This window comes from Ornithorhynchus anatinus, chromosome 4 (genome assembly GCF_004115215.2).
Source record: "Ornithorhynchus anatinus isolate Pmale09 chromosome 4, mOrnAna1.pri.v4, whole genome shotgun sequence".
In the NCBI taxonomy this organism is placed as follows: domain Eukaryota; kingdom Metazoa; phylum Chordata; class Mammalia; order Monotremata; family Ornithorhynchidae; genus Ornithorhynchus; species Ornithorhynchus anatinus.
In genome coordinates, this window is record NC_041731.1 from 18,005,273 (window position 1) to 18,025,099 (window position 19,827).

At 45.8% G+C, this 19,827-nt stretch overlaps 1 protein-coding gene across 1 annotated transcript in view; it reads right to left on the reverse strand.

Moving 5' to 3' along the window:
- ADCY1 (adenylate cyclase 1) overlaps window positions 1-19,827 on the reverse strand; it is a 333,336-nt gene that overhangs the window by 18,984 nt on the left and 294,525 nt on the right. The window contains 2 exon segments of the mRNA XM_029062682.2: window positions 7,759-7,857; window positions 17,884-18,030. Of these exon segments, the coding sequence (XP_028918515.1) occupies window positions 7,759-7,857; window positions 17,884-18,030 (246 nt within the window).

Sequence of the window (19,827 nt, forward strand, 5' to 3'; positions counted from 1 at the left end):
AAGAGCTTTAGAGAAGCAGCGTGGCATAGTGGAAAGAACACGGGTTTGGGAAGCCAAGGTCGTGGGTTCTAATCCTGGATCTGCCACTTGTCAGTTGTGTGACTTTGGGCAAGTCACTTAACTTCTCTGGGCCTCAGTTAGCTCATCTGTAAAATGGGGATTAAGACTGTGAGCCCTATGTGGGACAGCCTGATTACCTTGTATCTACCCCAACACTTAGAACAGTGCTTTGCACATAGCACTTAACAAATATCATTATGATCATTGTTATTATTAAACTGCTGTCAACCACCACCTTCACCAGAAACCGTCGATCACCGGGGTTCAGATTATGCCAGAAAGAATGTGGGCCCAGAAGTCAAATGAAAGACAAAACCTCATATAAAAAGAAGCCTTAAAACCCAAAGTCAAATTTTCCATTCAGTCAAGTTACAGATCAATCAAACGATAGTATTTGAGTTTCTACTGTGCGTAGGTTTCTGAACTAAGTGCTTGGGAGCGTACAACAGAATAAGAAGACATGAATCTTGCTCTGCGGGAAATTACAATCTAGCGGGGCAGACAGACACTAAAATAATTTACAGTCAGGAAGGAGCAAGCAGTGTAGGGGTTGCTTTGTAAGTGCTAAAAAACAGAATATATGTAAGTCAATAATGCTACAGGTAGTAGTGAGCACACGTATCCAAAGGTTTATAGTAGTCTGCAATTACGTAGTAGTCACAGAAGTGCTGAGGTGCTAGCTGGGGGGTAAAACTGTGGGGCAAGAGAAATTAATCCCAGAAAGCTTCCTGGAGGAGGTCATATTTTGGAACAGCTTTGGAGAGGCTGAGTTCTAAGGTCTGGAGGAAGCGAAGGGAAAAGAGGGAGAGGGAGAGCAAAGGACTGTCGGTGAAAGAAGTGAGAGCGAGGCGCAGTGAATAGGGGGATTTGAGAAGAATGAAGAGAGGGAGTCGGGATGTGGTGGGAGAAGGGAGTGGCCACTAACCCACAGCCCTGGATCACCTCCTCTGTCCGCCTCCTACGCTACTATGCTCGAGCTGCCGAGCGCTGCTGGCGAAAGTCCAAGCACCAAGCCGACCTCATACATTTCAAATTTATCCTTTCCTGCCTTAACTCTGCCCTCTCCTCCGCCAGACAAAACTTCTTCTCCCTCATCGACACCCATGCCCGTCACCCCCGCCAATTGTTCCGGACCTTTAACTCTCTCCTTAGGCTCACTGTTCCTTCCCCTCCCCCATCCCTCACCCCCAATGATCTGGCCACCTACTTCATCACAAAAATTAACACAATCAGGTCTGAGCTCCCCAAAGTCACCCCTTCCCCTCTTGCCTCCCCCCCAACCTTCTCCCCTACTTTCCCATCCTTCCCTGCAGTATCCTCAGAGGAGATCTCCTCTGTCCTCACAAGTGCCACCCCCTCCACCTTGCCTCGGACCCCATTCCTGCTCACCTTATAAAAACCATCGCCCCTGCCCTCCTCCCCTCTTTAACTTCTATCCTTAACCACTCACTCTCCAATGGCTTCTTCCCCTCTGCCTTCAAACATGCCTATGTCTCCCCCATCCTAAAAAAACCCTCTCTCGACCCCACTTCCCCCTCAGTTATCGCCCTATCTCCCTACTACCCTTCCTTTCCAAGCTCCTAGAACGAGTCATCTACACTCGCTGCTTAGAATTCCTTAACTCCCATTCTCTCCTGGACCCCCTCCAGTCTGGTTTCCATCCCCTCCACTCTACCGAGACTGCTCTCTCTAAGGTCACCCATGACCTCCTTCTTGCCAAATCCAATGGCTCCTACTCCATTCTAATCCTCTTTGACCTCTCAGCTGCCTTTGACACTGTTGACCATCCCCTTCTCCTCCACATCTTATCTCACCTTGGCTTCACGGACTCCGTCCTGTCCTGGTTCTCCTCTTATCTCTCTGGCTGGTCATTCTCGGTCTCCTTCGCACGCTCCTCCTCCCCCTCCCATCCTCTAACTGTAGGAGTTCCTCAAGGGTCAGTTCTTGGCCCTCTTCTGTTCTCCATTTACACTCACTCCCTTGGTGAACTCATCCGCTCTCACGGCTTCAACTACCATCTCTATGCAGATGACACACAGATCTACATCTCTGCCCCTGTCCTCTCCCCATCCCTTCAGGCTCGTATCTCCTCCTGCCTCCAGGACGTCTCCACATGGATGTCTGCCTGCCACCTAAAACTCAACATGACCAAAACTGAGCTCCTCATCTTCCCTCCCAAGCCCGATCCTCTCCCTGATTTCCCTATCACAGTGGATGGTTGTCCCAGGTGAGCCTGGGGTACCGACCATCTCAAGGTCAAATGCTATCTCATGACCTCCTGAGCCAGCAGGAGGAACTCGGAGTGAGGGTGGGACACCGCCCCCACAACCGAAACTGCCAGATTGACAGCCCAAGCTGGGAATACAGAAGGTGCCCCTCGCCCCTGTGCCAATCAAATTAGGAATGGAGGAGGGGGAAGGGCAGATTGGATAAACTGAGGCCGGAAGGTGGAATGGCCTAAGGGCACAGGTGATAAATACCTGCCACCTCTAACCTTCTGTGCAGAGGAATGGGACTTGCAGCAGCCGGCTGCAGGTCGCCTCTGTCCAGAGCGTGAGAAGGCCACTCTGCCTGCACCATGTGAGGAGCCGTGGGATGGGTGAGTGTCCTATCCTGCTGAGATCTTGTGGGGTTGGAAGCCAGATGCTTCACCATGGGTATGAAACATTTAAAATGGATTTGATGTTTAAGTGGGTGCCTCCCCAGGGGGACGTGACAGGGTGGGAGCTAGCTGCCTCACCAAGTGCGAGTAGACATAAGTGGATTTATGTCTAAGTGGGTGCCTCCCGAGTGGGACGTGAACAGGGTGGGAGGTAGCCGCCTCACCAAGCGCGAGTAACCATAAGTGGGTAATGCGTAACTGGGTTTAACGCATAAGTGTATGTAACGCATAAGTGTATGTAACTCATTAGTGTTTAACGCGTAAGTGTATTTAATGCAAAGGTGGACTCCTCCTGGGGCGAGCACATGGTGGGAGCCAGCCGCCTCGCCACGTTGCGAGGAAATCATAAGTGGGCTCGGGTGTCTGCCCACACGCAAGTAACATATCAGTGAATTCCTCCCATTAGGGAAGCTCTAACACCATATTCCTTCCAAAGGGGAAGCTTTAACACCATGTCTCCCCCAAAAGGGAAGGTCGATTGTCGCGTCTAAATAATTAATTCAATTCGCCCTGCGGAATAAATTCTATACAAAACTCAGGTTTTCCATCCCCAGCCTCTCTCTCTCTCTCTCGCTGCACCGATTCCAAAAGAACCTGTCCCCAGAGACGGGTGACAATGGTACGACCATCACGTCTCTCAGGCCCGCAACCTCGGTGTCATCTTTTACTCAGCTCTCTCGTTCACCCCACACATCCGTTCCGTTACCAAGACCTGCCGGTCTCACCTTTATAATATCGCCAAGATCTGCCCTTTCCTCTCCACTCAAACGGCTACCTTATTGCTACCGGCTCTCGTAATATCCCGGCTAGACTACTGTGTCAGCCTTCTCTCTGATCTCCCTTCTTCCTCTCTCATCCCACTCCAGTCTATTCTTCACTCCGCTGCCCGGCTCATCTTCCGTCAGAAACGCTCTGGGCATGTCACTCCCCTTCTTAAAAACCTCCAGTGGTTGCCTATCATCTTCCGCACAAAACAAAAACTCCTCACTCTAGGCTTCAAGGCTCTCCATCACCTTGCCCCTTCCTACCTTTCTTCCCTTCCCTCTTTCTACTGCCCATCCCGCACGCTCCGCTCCTTTGCCGCCCACCTCCTCACCGTCCCCCGTTCTCGCCTATCCCGCCGTCGACCCCTGGGCCATGTCCTCCCGTGGTCCTGGAATGCCCTTCCTCCTCACCTCCGCCAAACTGATTCTCTTCCCCTCTTCAAAACCCTACTTAAAGCTCACCTCCTCCAAGAGGCCTTCCCAGACTGAGCTCCCCTTTTCCCTCTGCTACCTCTACCCCCCCTTTCACCTCTCCACAGCTAAACCCTCTTCTCCCCCCTTTCCCTCTGCTCCTCCCCCTCTCCCGTCCCATCCCCTCAGCACTACTCGTTCTCTCAACTGTATATATCTTCATCACCCTATTTATTTCATTTAATGAGATGTACATCACCCTGATTCTATTTATTTGCTATTGTTTTAATGAGATGTTCTTCCCCTTGACTCTATTTATTGCCATTGTTCTTGTCTGTCTCCCCCGATTAGACTGTAAGCCCTTCAAAGGGCAGGGACTGTCTCTATCTGTTACCGATTTGTACATTCCAAGCACTTAGTACAGTGCTCTGCACATAGTAAGCGCTCAATAAATACTATTGAATGAATGAATGAATAGGAGGGAGGGAGGGAGCCGATTGGATATCTTAAAACCGATGATCAAGAGTTTCTCCTTGACGCCGAGTGGAATGGGAAACTCCGAGGGTTTTTGAGGGGTGGGGAGATGTGGGCAGGATGAAGTTACGGAACCATGATCCCGGCAGTAGAGGGAAGAAGGGAATGGGGAGAGGCTGGAGGAAGGGAGATCAGGGAATAGACTGATGTAATCAAGCTTGGCCAATTGACTATAGAGGAAGGGGTGGATCCTGGAAATGTGGAGGGAAAATGGAGGGGATTTCCTGATGGACTGAACAGGGAAGTTGAAAGAGAGGGAAAAGTAAAAGATAATATCACGATTGCAGGCCTAAGGGATACAGAGGATGGTGGTGTTGTCTAAAGTGATGTGAAAGATGGAGAAGAGGATTTGTGGAGGAAGACACTATAGGATTTGGGTTATTATAACTGGAAATCATGTGCCTTAGAGGCTGTGCTGGGTTAGATTGTGAGACCCCTAAGGGAGGGGGACCATGTGAAGTCCTCACCTGAATATTCTTTCCCGCGCTTAGTACAGTGTTCTGCACACAATAAGCACTTAATAAATTTATTATCACTACCATTGTAATTAGCTGGGTAATTAAGAGAACTGATTAATAATGATGATGGTATTTGTTAAGCACTTACTATGTGCCAAGCACCGTTTTAAGCACCGGGGCAGATACAGGTTGTCCCACATGGGGCTCACAGTCTTAATCCCCATTTTACAGATGAGGTCACTTAGGCGCAGAGAAGTTAAGTGACTTGCCCAAAGTCACACAGCTGATTAGTGGCGGAGCCGGGATTAGAATCCACAATCTGTGACTTCCAAGCCCAGGCCCTTTCCACTAAGCCAAGCTGCTCCCAGATAATAGCCAGATTAGCCAACCAGACTAGAAACCAGCCGGTCCCTCCCCGACTTTCTATGCTGCAAGTTTCTCTTTAGAGGGCCGAAACTGTCCTCTGAAATACTGTAAATGGATGTTCAGTTACGTGTTTACAGCAATCCATTTTCTAAAAATATTCCAATAACTAATATGTTCTCTGTAAAATCATTCCCAACCTAGAATATTATTATTCAACCGAGTAAAAGGAAATGGAGTTAGTTTCATTGGGGTAAGGGTGATGTTTTAAGATTAAGGGGCGGGGAAAGATGTGAAAGGAAGAAAAGTTAAGAGTGAGACAGGTGCACAAACACGTGCATATATATATATCCTTATCTGCTCACTCTCATTTTCTCACACACACCCTCATTCTCTCAGGCAAATTCACACTCATAGTTTCACCCCCTCTCATACTCACTCATCTACTGTTATCCTTCTGCCAACTGACTGGCGATGGCAAAGAGAAAAAAGGAAGCCACCTTTCCCCTACACATCTTGCCAACAGCTAATTCCCACTCCAGCCTGGGGTGACTCTCTACGTGGCTAATCTGAGCACAGGGCGCAGGCCCAAGAAATCCTGCTGAGCAGCTCCTGGCATCAGCAGCTACCGTCCGGGACCTTCCGATCTGGAAATAGGAATCAGGGAGCCTAGAGAACAGGAGAAGGTGGACCCAGCTGTAACTCTCTCTCTCTCTCTCTCTTCCAGCTTTTTTTGCTGTTGTTACTGCGTCCGGCTGTCCTTTGAAGGTTACCGACACGGTATAGTGGCCCAACAAGTGGGTCCAGGGTTTGAAGTTTGACAAGTCTGCTCTATAGGTTACCCTGTCATAGCACAGAGAGCTTGTAATGTTTTTAACATTATTATTCTTATTAATACAGAAATACGTGAGTGGGGTGAGTCATGTTTGCCAACTGACTGATTGAGTGTGGAATACATACTAGAAATCAACAGGAGAACAAGGGATGGACATTTGGTCTGTTTCATTCTGTTCTCTTTATGTCAATATATACTGAGTCTCCTGCTACTTCCGATAAACCTCCCAGATGAGTATTTTCCATCCCGGACTGACTCACCTGGCCTCTCAACTGCCAAATTGAAAGCTCATGAGGCAAACACACTTGGCTTTCCACATATGGCCTATTCCAGTGACCTAATGTTCCTCTCCCTTTCAGGTTTATAGTGCAAAGTGCAGTCAGATTATTCCATTGTACTCGCCTGCTTATTTGCTTGAGATGACACTGACGCAAAACTCAAGTCATCTTTGTTTTTCCTGCCTTCGGTCCCAAACACTATGCCAAGCCCATTGTAAATGACCTCTTTAAAAAAAGGTGGTGACCGACTTTGATTTGACTTTGTGTTTTAATGGATCTTAGAACACAAAAGGAAAATTAGCATCGAGACTTCTGATCAGTTCTGATTAGTTACAGGAATGCCCTGCTCTGTTTAGCTGTCTGGTATTGAAAGTAAGTTCATTTGGCCATTCACGCATGAATGATAATCTAGTTGCAGGGGGACTTCCTAGTCAATCAGGGGAGTTCCTGCTTAGTAATTAATGATCGCAATTGTTAAGCGCGGACTTAATTCAGAGGTAGGTCTGAGATAATCATGTTGGAAACAGACCCTGTCCCAAGTGGGGCTCATAATCTAAGTGGGTGGGAGTCTTCTCCATATCCAAATCCGAGAGAATCTCCTTCCAATCATGACTGCAAGACAAATCCCTGAACAGATCCAATCCAAAAGCTGCAACGTTTTGCAGTTTGGTTCAGGACTGCATGGAGTGTAGAAAAGGGAACTACCGTTCGGGTTTTCTTTGAAGGTTCCAAGAAGCACATGAAACTCTTTTCTTCTCTGAATTACCTCAATAAAACCATTTTTTGTGTATCTTATAACAAAATGGAAACAGCTTATTTGAAGCTGGTTACTGCTCTTACTTTAAGAAAAGGACTGACATGTCACGGGTGGGCTGGAAGCCTAGAAGTTGTCTAACAAATTGCATATTAACGATTAATGGCAATGATGATATTTGTTAAGTGCTGACTGTGAAGTGCTGTTAGATACATGGAAATCAGATCAGACGCCACTCTACACGGGGCTCACAATATATCTTATCCAGCGCTTAGTCCAGTTCCTGGCACGTAGTAAGCGCTTAACAAACACCACGGTTTTATTCTCATTGTTATTATCCCATTTTACAGTTGTGGAAACTGAGAACCAGAGTGGTTAAGTGCCTTGCCCAAGGGCACTCGGTAGGGAAGCAGAGCTGAGATTAGAACCTAGGTCCCCTGTCTTTCAGTCTCATGCACGTTCCTCTAGGCCCTGTTAAGATTATTTCCCCGGTACGTCTGTTGTCAGTCAGTCGGCAACTAGTAAGTAGTTCAGGGGTGATATATGTCTACAAAAGCCACTCCAAAATTGGTCAGTGGGTGGCATTTTCTGCATTAAAACATATTTCTTCTAGGCAAAAAGCTCGTTTAAGAGGCTCACCTTTGTTCCAGTGGTTGGTACTAATCCCACAGCTGCCATATAGGTGCTTCCAATCGTCTTGATTTTTTCTAGGTCCTTATAATATTCTTTGTCCATGAGCTTGGTTTAAAACATAAAACTGTTAAACATTACATTATATTTTAGAAAAGATAATATAGTTACCTGCTGACACATGCACCAATATACTAGATTAGGCATTTCACCCCATCTGCTGTTGTTCCACTCACGAATGTTTGGTTTCAGAGGACTTGAAATTGGGCAGAGACTCTGGACCGGATCTTTGAAATGCCCACCTCTCCCTGGTCCATTCGGCTTAGTTAAATTATATTGGGCATTTCTTCCTGAAACTAGAGAGAGTATTATTTCACCCACTTCAGCTACAGTGTTAGGGTTTCTCTGTCTCTTTTCTTTTGCCGACCCCCTTTCCCATTTTCCCTGTCACTTCCTCAGGAGCCACTTTCTGTTAGTGACCTCGTGTCCTTGGGGCAGTTCACCTCAGGCAGAGGGACCAGGCCAAAGCTGTTTGAGAGGTCTGAGAAATTTGGCAGCAGACAGGGAGGAAGGGAGGGGGGAATCTGGTTTCTAGACGATTTCTAGTTTCCTCCCTTCTCCTGCGATTGGTTTCCTGCCCTGCCTTGCTTTATCTCCCTGTTTGCTGGACTCTCAACAATGCCTATCTATAGCCCAAATAGATGCCCCAACTTACACCCAATTACCACTTCTAACACATAAAATTGTGTCAGTAAGACAGACTGAAAACCAGTCATTTTTTTCATTGTTACTGGAAATCATTCTCAGCAGCTGGCAATTTACAAGCCAGATTCCCCTAAAATCACCACCTCAATCTCCCTTCCGGCTTTACTCCACTTCCATAGGATCCTCACCCCAATGCAGAATACCCGACCTCGCCCTACTCCCTTCTCTCTCCCTGGAAAATCAAAAGGTTGTGTTCTCACTTTCACCGACTCCCCTTCTTCACCCCTTTACAAGTGAGAGATAATATATAAATATGCATGTATAAACTATATATTAGATACAGTCATCTAGACTGTGAGCTTGTTATTGGCAGGGAACATGTCTGCTGATTCTGTTGTACCCTCCCAAGTACTTAATACAGTGCTCTGCACATGGTAAGCACTCAGTAAATATCACTGATTGATTGATTGATTTTGAATCCAAAGACTAGAGTGTGTGCATGATCAGAAAAACCAATGCATGACCCACAGTCCTAAACCTCACTTGTCCTTGTGTTCCGTGCTTGACGTTTCCAACACGTGGTGCTGTTTTTGCTCCATTCTCTCTGTCCTTATGATGCTTCTCCTCAAAAGCAGCCACTTGTTTCTCAACGGCAATTTGTCTCCTTGTATGGATGCAGCAATGTCTGAGGCACTGTTTTGTTCCATCCTTACACATTTCATCTGTTTTCCTTCCTCTTGGTTTCCCAGTTTGGGGCTCTTCATACAGCAGCTGTTTGGGAATCTTGCTGTCACTCATTCTCTTTCTATTTTTCATCCAGAGAGCTGGGTTGAGATGAGCATAACTTCAGAGTTAGAAGACTGACTGTGTCACAGAATAACTTCGTCATGATCTTGACTGGCCATTGACGCTGAGCATGGAGGCAGAATTCTGTGACAGCTTTTAACTCTGGTTTACCCAAATAAATTTTTAGTTGGGTATATGGTCTCCTTTGGTGTGGATTGATACATTACCTCAAATATCTTTAGACTTACCGTCAACCAAGTCATTAGTGGAACATTCAGTGGATTTGTTTATAATCATTTGTATATCTTCTTGAAGGTTTGCCTTTAGCATGCAGTCATCTTTATACGGCAATTTTTAAATGAATGGGAGAAGTTCAAAATCTGGAGTTGGGAGAGTTTCCTAGGGGTGTGGAATTTATTCTTATACCTGCATCCTGGTCTATTGTTATATTTTCCAGCATGGCTGTGTAGAATAAATTGAACAGAACGGGGCCAGTTACTTTACTCTATCATGGGGAATGGAATAGATGGGCTCTGCTCAAAGCTGTCCATCACTTCCCCTCCTACCTCACCTCCCTTCTCTCCTTCTCCATCCCAGCTCGCACACTCCTCTCCTTTGGTGGTGACCTTCTCACTGTGCCACGTTCTCGCCTGTCCCGCTGTCGACCCCTGGCCCATGTCCTATCTCTGGCCTGGAATGCCCTCCCTCCTCAAATCCTCCAAACTAGCACACATCCCCTCTTCAAATCCCTATGGAAAGCTCACCTCCTCCAGGAGGCCTACCCAGACTAAGCGCCCCTTTTCCTCTGCTCCCCCTCTGCTCCCCATCACCCCGACTCGCTCCCTTTGCTCTTCCCCCCTCCTCCCCGCCCCACGGCACCTTTGTATCTATGTACATAAATATACTTATAATTCTATTTATTTTCTATTAATGATGTGTATATATCTATAATTCCATTTATTTATATTGATGCTACTGATGCCTTTTTATTGGTTTTGATGTCTGTTTCATCCCTTCTAGACTGGTAACGGACAGAGATTATCTATCTGTTGCTGAATTGTACTTCCCAAGCACTTAATACAGTGTTCTGCATACAGTAAGCACTCAATAAACATGACTGAATGAATGAATCATAAAGAATAAGTGAGAGCAAAACGCTTTGAATGAATTATCTCCCTTTTTCCTGGGTTCTCCCTTACCCACACCCTCCTCTGAAGCTTAATGGGAAGCAGCACGACCTAAGGGATAGAGCGAGGGCCGGGGAATCCAAAGGACCTGGGTTCTTATCCAGTCCCTGCCACTTGTCTGCCGTGTGACCTTGGGCAAGTTTTATAATTTAAAATCGGGATTAAAACTGGGATTCTCATATGGGATATGGACTGTGTCCAACCTGATTAGCTTGAATCTACCCCAGTGCTTAGTACAGCACCTGGCACATAGTAAGCATAATATCATAAAAAGAAGCCTGCACCTTTGTCCCCTTCTACCTCCCCCATGTGTTTTGGGGACCCTATACTCCTTTTTCACGAGTCTGAGCACCCTTGGAGTAACTGGAAGCAGAGACGGACTTCCTTTCAAGTGGTCACGTGTTAGCGCGGATAATTGTGCTCTGGGAAAATGGAGTCAACGAATCTGTGCAGGAAATATTAAGAAGTCCTCTTCTGCTCAGGTAGCCACTAGAACATGAATGATCAAGTCGACTCAAGCTCCCTGCATCTCACTCCCCTGCTCTACTTATGCTGATAAAACTCAAATCATACTTCATCTGATTTTGTTTGAAGGAAAAACATTTTGCAGTTCCCAATAGCGTTCTCCCCTAATTGTTCATTGAAAACATGAATTATAGGAAGAACTGAATGTCTACCCTGGTTTAGATGCCTTTGATCTATACGATCTCATTTAACCCCTCCTTCAAGTGGAAGATAACCCAAGTCTGCAAAATGCTTATTCACAATACATTTTCCTCAGCAGCTACCAAAGTCATAGAAGCTCTGCATTTTTTTTTCCCACCCTTACTTACCCAACTAAACGTAGCATAGTCAGGTACAATTAAGCACTGCTAATCGAGGGAAGCAGGGAAATCAAAGCTATTTCCTTTATTTACTTTCAAATGTACCATTATGGAAGAAGGGAATGAAAAAGAGACCAGTGATTCCGAAAGTGTATTGAAGGGAAATGAGTAGTGGGAGAAATGGTTGAGCAAGAAAGAGCACAGGCTTGGGAGTCAGAGGTCATGGGTTCTAATCCCCGCTCTGCCGCTTGTTAGCTCTGTGATTTGGGGCCAGTCATTCATTTCTCTGGACCTCAGTTCCCTCATCTGTAAAATGGGAATTAATAATAATAATAATGTTGGTATTTGTTAAGCGCTTACTATGTGCAGAGCACTGTTCTAAGCGCTGGGGTAGACACAGGGGAATCAGGTTGTCCCACGTGGGGCTCACAGTCTTAATCCCCATTTTACAGATGAGGTAAAATTACGACTGTGAGCCCCACGCGGGACAACCCGATTATCCTGTATCCCCCCCCCCAGAGCTTAGAACAGTGCTTGACATATAGTAAGCGCTTAACAAATATTATCATCATCATTATTATTATGAATGCATTATATTAAGTACTTGGGAAAAGTACAACAGAAGTATGAAACATACTCTTTCCTTGAAAGATGCTGATGTTTCAACAGAGGAGACAGTCATAAAAATATTTACATAAAGAATAATTAATGGATAGAGCTCAGGTCTGGGAGTCAGAAGGACCTGGGTTCTAATCCTGGCTCCACCACGTGTCTGCTGTGTGACCTTGGTCAAGTCACTTAACTTCTCTGTGCCTCAGTTACCTCATCTGTAAAATGGGGCTTAAGAGTGTGAGCCCCATGTAGGGCAGGGACTGTTTTCAACCTGATCAATTTGTATCTACCCCAGCATTTAGAACAATGCTTGCCATAAAGTAAGTGCTTAACAAGAACCATGATTATTATTATTATTATTCTAATAAATAATTGACTGTAAAATTAATTATACATTCATACACAAGTGCTAAATCTAAGTGCTGAAGGCGGCTGTCAGACTGATTTGGCTCAGGGCATTGGGAGTTCATTAAGAAAGATTTGGAGGAGGTAGGATTTTTGGAGAACTTTGAACACAGATCAAACTGTCGGATCAGAAACAAAGAAGCAGCCACAGAGACACAAAGAAGCAGCTTGGCTTAGTGGAAAGAGCACGGGCTGGGGAGTCAGAAGTCTTGGGTTCTAATCTTTGCTCCTCCACTTTTCAGCTGTGTGACTTTGGGCAAGTCACTTAACTTGTCTGTGCATTTCTCTGTTCCCTTATCTGTAAAATGGGGATTAAGACTGTGAGCCCCACATGGGACAACCTGATTACCTTGCATCTACCCCAGCACTTAGAACAGTGCTTGGCACATAGTAAACACTTAATAAATGCCATCATTATTGTCATCATCATTATGCCCCGCTCCACCGTATCTCTGCGTTGTGACCTCGGGAGAGTCACTTTACTTCTCTGTGCCTCAGTTACCTCATCTGTAAAATGGGGATTAAGACTCGAGCCCAATATGGTACAGGGACTGTGTCCAACCCAATTATACTGTAGCTACCCCAGCACTTAGTACAGCTTAGTACAATATCGCCAAGATCCGCCCTTTCCTCTCCACCAAACGGCTACCTTACTGCTACGGGCTCTCGTTATATCCCGCCTAGACTACTGTGTCAGCCTTCTCTCTGATCTCCCTTCCTCCTCTCTCGCCCTGCTCCAGTCTATTCTTCACTCCGCTGCCTGGCTCATCTTCCTGCAGAAACGATCTGGGCATGTCACTCCCCTTCTTAAACACCTCCAGTGGTTGCCTATCAACCTCCGTTCCAAACAAAAACTCCTCACTCTAGGCTTCAAGGCTCTACGTCACCTTGCCCCTTCCTACCTCTCCTCCCTTCTCTCTTTCTACCACCCACCCCGCACACTCCGCTCCTCTGCCGCCCACCTCCTCACCGTCCCTCGGTCTTGCCTATCCCGCCGTCGACCCCTGGGCCACGTCCTCCCACTGTCCTGGAACGCCCTCCCTCCTCACCTCCGCCAAACTGATTCTCTTTCCCTCTTCAAAACCCTACTTAAAACTCACCTCCTCCAAGAGGCCTTCCCAGACTGAGCTCCTCTTCTCCCTCTACTCCCTCTACCACCCCCCCTTCACCTCTCCACAGCTTAACCCTCTTTACCCCCATTTCCCTCTGCTCCTCCCCCTCTCCCTTCCCATCCCCTCAGCACTGTACTCATCTGCTCAGCTGTATATATTTTCATTACCCTATTTATTTTGTTAATGAAATGTACATCGCCTTGATTCTATTTAGTTGCAATTTTTTTTTACGAGATGTTCTTCCCCTTGACTCTATTTATTGCCACTGTCCTTGTCTGTCTGTCTCTCCCGATTAGACTGTAAGCCCGTCAAACGGCAGGGACTGTCTCTATCTGTTGCCGACTTGTTGATTCCAAGTGCTTAGTACAGTGCTCTGCACATAGTAAGCGCTCAATAAATACTATTGAATGAATGAATGAATGAATACAGCTCCTGGCGCCCAAACTACCTTCTTCTGAAGCACAAATCGACTCCCTCAACACCACCTTCTCCACTGTGGACTCAACTTCCTTGCTTCCCTGTCTCCCCACCGATCTCATACCACTAATTTGCAACCCTGGATCACATCCGCCGTACGCTTCTTCCACTCCCGGGCCTGAGGTGCAGAGTGCCGTTGACCAAAATCCAGATGTCACTCTGACCATGTCCACCTTAAATTCATTCCTATCTGTTGTAGTTTGCCCCTCTCTACCTGACAACGATCCTTTTCCTTCTTAATTCACTCCTCTAACCACTGCCCCATCAGTGGTTCCAGACATTTAACTCCCTTCCTCATGTCTCCCTGTCACCACCATCTCTTTCCCTTAATGAACTGGACACGTATTTTGGCAACAAAATTGAAACCATCAGGCTTGAGCCCCCTAAAATGTCCCCTGTTCCTCTCCAATCCCACCCCCATCCTCCACCCTCTTTGACTCGTCTTATATTCCTTGCAGTAACCCAAGATCTCTCACTCCCTCTCAAAATCTGTCGTCTGCATCTGTGCTTCTGACCCTTATCCCTTTCATACCTTTATAAAACATTCACCTCCTCTCATCTTCCCTCCCTGACTGCCATCTTCAACTGATCGCATTCCAACGATTCCTTCCCCACTGCTTTCAAGCCTGCTTCTGAATCTCCTGTCGTAAAATAAAAAATCTCCCTTGACCCATGCCTTCCTCCAGTTATTACCCCATCTGCTTCCTACCATTTCTCTCCAAATATTTTGTGAAGGTTTTTTACGCCCACTGTCTCCACTTCCTCTCCTCCAATTCTCTCCTAGATCCCCTCCAACCTGGTTTCTCCTCCCTTCACTTTACAGAACCCACTTTCTCTAAGGTAACTTTCTTCTCCCCAAATATGACAGCTTCTCTGCTAATCCTCCTATACCTCTCAGCTGCCTTTGACACTGTAGAACACCCCCTTCTCCTAGAAACTTTATCTACCTTTCCTACATGGACCCTGTCCTCTCCTAGTTCTCCTCCTACCTCTCCGGCCGCCCATTCTAGTTTTCCTTCACAGGCTCCTCCTCCTCTGCCTCCCACCCCCTAACTGTAGGATCCCTCAAGGCTCAGATCTGGGTCGCCTTCTAGTCTCCATTTACACCCACTTCCTGGGAGAAATCTTTTGCTCTCGTGGCTTCAACTACCCCCACTATGCAGGTGATTCCCAAATTCATTCATTCATTTATTCAGTCATTTTTCTTGAGCGCTTACTGTGTGCAGAGCACTCTACTAAGCGCTTGGAAAGTACACTTCAGCAACAGATGGAGACAATCCCTGCCCAACAATGGGCTCACAGATTAGAAGGGGGAGACAGACAACAAAAGAAAACAAGTAGAGAGGCATCAATTGCAAATCTATATCTGCAGCTCTGACCTCTCATCATCCCTGAAGTCTCGCATTTCCTCTGACCTGCACGTCACCTCTACCTGGATACCCTACTGAGACCTGAAACGAAACACATCCAAAGGAGAACTCCTTATCTTCCCACCCAAACCCTGTCCTCCCCTTGGCTTTCCCATCACTGTAGACACTCTGCCACTTGTCAGCTGTGTGACTGTGGGCAAGTCACTTAAGTTCTCTGTGCCTCAGTTACCTCATCTGTAAAATGGGAATTAAGACTGTGAGCCCCACATGGGACAACCTGATTCCCCTGTGTCTACCCCAGCGCTTAGAACAGTGCTCTGCGCATAGTAAGCACTTAACAAATACCAACATTATTAAAATGGGGATGAAGACTGTGAGCCTCACGTGGGACAACCTGATTATCCTGTATCTACCCCAGTGCTTAGAACAGTGCTCTGCACATAGTAAATGCTTACCAAATACCATAATTATTATTATTATTATAAACGTCCAAATGCTTAACAAATACCAACATTATTATTATTATATTCAAATGTCACCAAATCCTGTCAATTCTACCTTCCCACCCTGCAAAAATCTGCATTTTCTCTCCATCCAACCTACTACCACATCGATCCAAGCACTTATCCTTTCCCTCCCTGACTTCTGCATCTGCCTCCTCGCTAACCTCGCAACCCTGTTTCTCTCCACTCCAGCCCATACTTCACTCCACTGCATGGATCATTTTTCAACAGAAACGTTCAGTCCATGTCTCCCTGCTCCTCAAGAACCTCCAGTGGATGCCCATCCACTTCCACATCCACAGAAACTCCTTTCCCTTGGCGTTCAACCACTCAATCAGCTCATCACATCCTACCTCACCGCACTGATCTCCCGCTATGGCCCAGCCCGAACGATTCACTTCTCTAGCACCAGCTGACTCACCGTGCCCTGATATTGTCTATCTCACCACTGCTCCCTTTCCCACATCCTCCCCCTAGCCTGAAACTCCCTTCCCACCTGTACAGGGCAGACCACCACCTTCAAAGCATTAAGGACACATCTCCGCCAAGAGGTCTTCCCTGAATAAGCCTTCTTTTCCCCAGCTCACTCTCCCTTCTGCATTATCTAGGCACCTGGATCTGTGACCTTTAGGCATTTGATATTTGCTCCACCCCCCTGCCCCACCATACATACATACATATCTTTAAATTATATGCTATAAACTACTCATTTATATTAATGGCTGGCTCCCCTTCTAGACTGTATGCTCATTATGGGCAGGCAACATGTCTGCTAATTCTATTGTATTATATTCTCCCAAGAGCCTGTACATAATAAATGCTCAATAAATACCACTGATTGACTAATTGATTGCATTTTAAAATCGCTCTAGGCTGACTGTCTGCTCCATTCCAATCGACAAGCAGTGTGGCCTGGTGGAAAGAAAATGGACCTGGGACTCAGAGGACCTGGGTTTGAATCTTAGCTCCATTACTCATCTGCTGTTTGACCTCAACTTCTCTGTGTCTCAGTTATCTCATATGTAAAAAGAGGATTAAATCCCCATTAATCTCGGGATTGTGAGCCCCATGAGGGACGGAGACTGTCCAACCTCTTGTCCGTACCTCAGTGCTTAGTGTACTGTTAGATATGTCCTCAACAGATTCAGATTAAAAAAAAAAAATTGTACTAGCTTGTGGGCCCTGCAAAGAACTCTGGAATGGGTTTTAAACTAGATTCGCAATATAATTTCCACCGTTTAGGCACAGCTCTTTAATCAGAGAATATAAACCTTACTTAACTCAGAAATTATGAGAATATATCAGAGACAGACCTAACGGAATTCCTTGGGGAGATGGGTTTGAGTTGCATATATTTTCATATATGTATAATATACATCTAACAACATACAAACACCCACACACTTGTCCGTATTTGAGAAATGCATTGTTGATGGTGAAATTCACCTTTGAGTGCTTGTGTGACTGAAAACACCCATATGAGGTTTACGTTCCAGCCCTGTATGTCTACAAAATGGCTGTCATCTGTTGCACTGTCATATTTCTTTGCAGTGGCCGGTGCTATTTTCACTTTTTCCTTCTTGTCACTTGTTTCTTTAAAGCTTTTGCTCAAAAATAGCTGGTTCTTTCTTGATTGCAATATGACATATTGGTTTGTACTTTGCATCTGATTCAGTTTTCAGCAAGTAAGCAGCAACATCTTTGTCCTTATTAGGTTTCTTCTGCCCTTCTTGTTTTCAGATTCTCATTTTCAAGTCTTCATATTGCAGCTGTCTGGAGGACTTGCATTATCCTCATGGGTCTGACCTTGGGTAACTGGGCTGAGTTGAACTGTATTCCACCCATGGAAGTTGTGCTGAGTCAAGCATATCTTCAATGCTCTGAGAGGCAAGACTACATTCCAGGGCTTCGTTGTTTGTAAAATGGTGGGCATACGTTCTAAACTTATATGTCTATTTTCTGTATTAGGATTATCTTTCCAGATGTCCTAAAGTAAATCAGGAATACAACTAAACAAACATGGTCACATTTATCTTAAAAAGAAACTATACAACAAAACCCATCAGCAGTGCAGAGACTCTGAGTATAGCTGGTTTGGTGAAAAAAAAAACACAAACAAATCAAGTATAAATAACTAGAAATTGAGACATTACCTCATCAAAATCAGCAATAATTTCATTTAAGAGGCGTAAACACTCCACTCCCATGTTATTGCCATCCAGTTCAATGTAGAAATCGTTGAAATTTGGGATGGAAGCAAACATCACCCCCACTTGTGAATATGACTGGTAATAAAGGTCCTGTAATTTTGGAATTACAATTTTGGTTTCATTTACAACTTAGCACAAGCAAACAGGTAATTTAATTCCTATGAACAGGCCCCTGCTTTACCAGAGGTAATGAAATGACATGGATATTGCACTCGGTAAGCGCTGGATAAATACCTTTGATTGGATATTACTTTTCCAGAGGGTGATGGAATAGTTAGATAAAATTCTGAATTTAAAATCATATATACAGCGAAAGGAACCTAAAGCGTAGACTTGATGAATGCCTGGTGTTCTAGCCTTTACCAAGGTATCTGGAAAAGCAAATGACTGGAAATAAATAAGCATTAGTAAAAGTGTCAACCATACCTTATGAAAATGGAATTCCAGAGTTTGATGGTTTGGAATATTTTTTAAAAGGTTATATTTTGCAAGTTAACCTGAAGGAAAGGGAAAACGTCATTATTGTTTTCCTTGGCATTTAATCGGCATCTTCTTTCGGCATGGCTTTTCTTAAACAACAGAGAGTTTTACAGATTTGTATATGGTGTGTGTTTGTGTGTAGGGGTGTGTATGCTTTTCCTGGTAAAAAAATCTCTTCTCCCTCAACTCCAGCTCCTCCCCGCCAACCTCAGGTTGGCAATCACGGTCTACATTGCAGTCAAATATCTGTAGCTGACATCTATCCATTCAACTGCAATGAGTCATACAAATTGATTCTCACAGGTTTAAGAGGGCTACGGTAGTGTTGCATTGGAAAACTCAAGTTGGCTCTGAGTTGCAGTGAGGGGACGCTCCTTACTCCTTTATTTATGGTGGAAATCTCTCTGATTTTCTGTCTTCTGAGGTGGTTGGGAGTAAGCCCCAAGAGGGGGAAACCTAAGAGCAGCCTAGGAGGACAGCAGAGGACCAGCAAAAACGAGGGTGCCATTTTGGGTGAGGAGGTGAACTGGGGGCAGAGAATTGAGGGAATGGGGCATTCAGGGAGGGGCTTTGATGGAGAAGGATGAAATAGAGGAAGATGAGATGGAGGGTGAAAAGGGACAAAGTGGGGGACCAAAGGGGAAGGGGAAAGGAAAAAAAGAAGAATGGAGGAGAATGGGGGAGGATATTTTGCCTCCTCTGTTGGACCATGTTCTGCCTCTTTGCCTCCTCTATGGCCAAGCAATAAAGGCTCAGGTGAGGGTCCGGGACAGACCGGTCGAGTAAAGACCTCTGCTCTTGACTGACAGCCACAGTGAGTATCAATTCCTAGCCGTGAAGTATTACGGAAGTGACGGGGCTCTGGGGTTCCGATGACCACATCCACTACAGAGCTTCCCCCAGGCTGTCTGGGTCAGATGTGTGGCTTGTCATCACTGATCACCGGTGGAAGAACCCCAGGTACGGCCCCAGAGCTGGGGAGGACAGAACCTGGACTTGGGAGTCAGAGGTCATGGGTTCAAATCCCAGCTCAGCCGCTTGACAGCTGTGTGACTTTGGGCAAGTCACTTAACTTCTCTGGGCCTCAGTTACCTCATCTGGAAAATGGGGATTAAGACTGTGAGCCCCACGTGGGACAACCTGATCACCTTGTATCCTCCCCAGCGCTTAGAACAGTGCTTTACACAAAGCGCTTAACAAATATTATTATTATTATTATTAAAATCCACCATCTAAACTGCTATCTCCTTAATCCAAGCACTAATCCTATCCCACCTTGATTACTGAATCAGCCTCCTTGCTGACCTCCCTGCCTCCTGTCTCTCCCCACTCAAGTCCATGTTTCACTTTGCTGCCCAGTTCATTTTTCCACAGAAACGTTCAGGCCATTTCTCCATTCCTCAATAA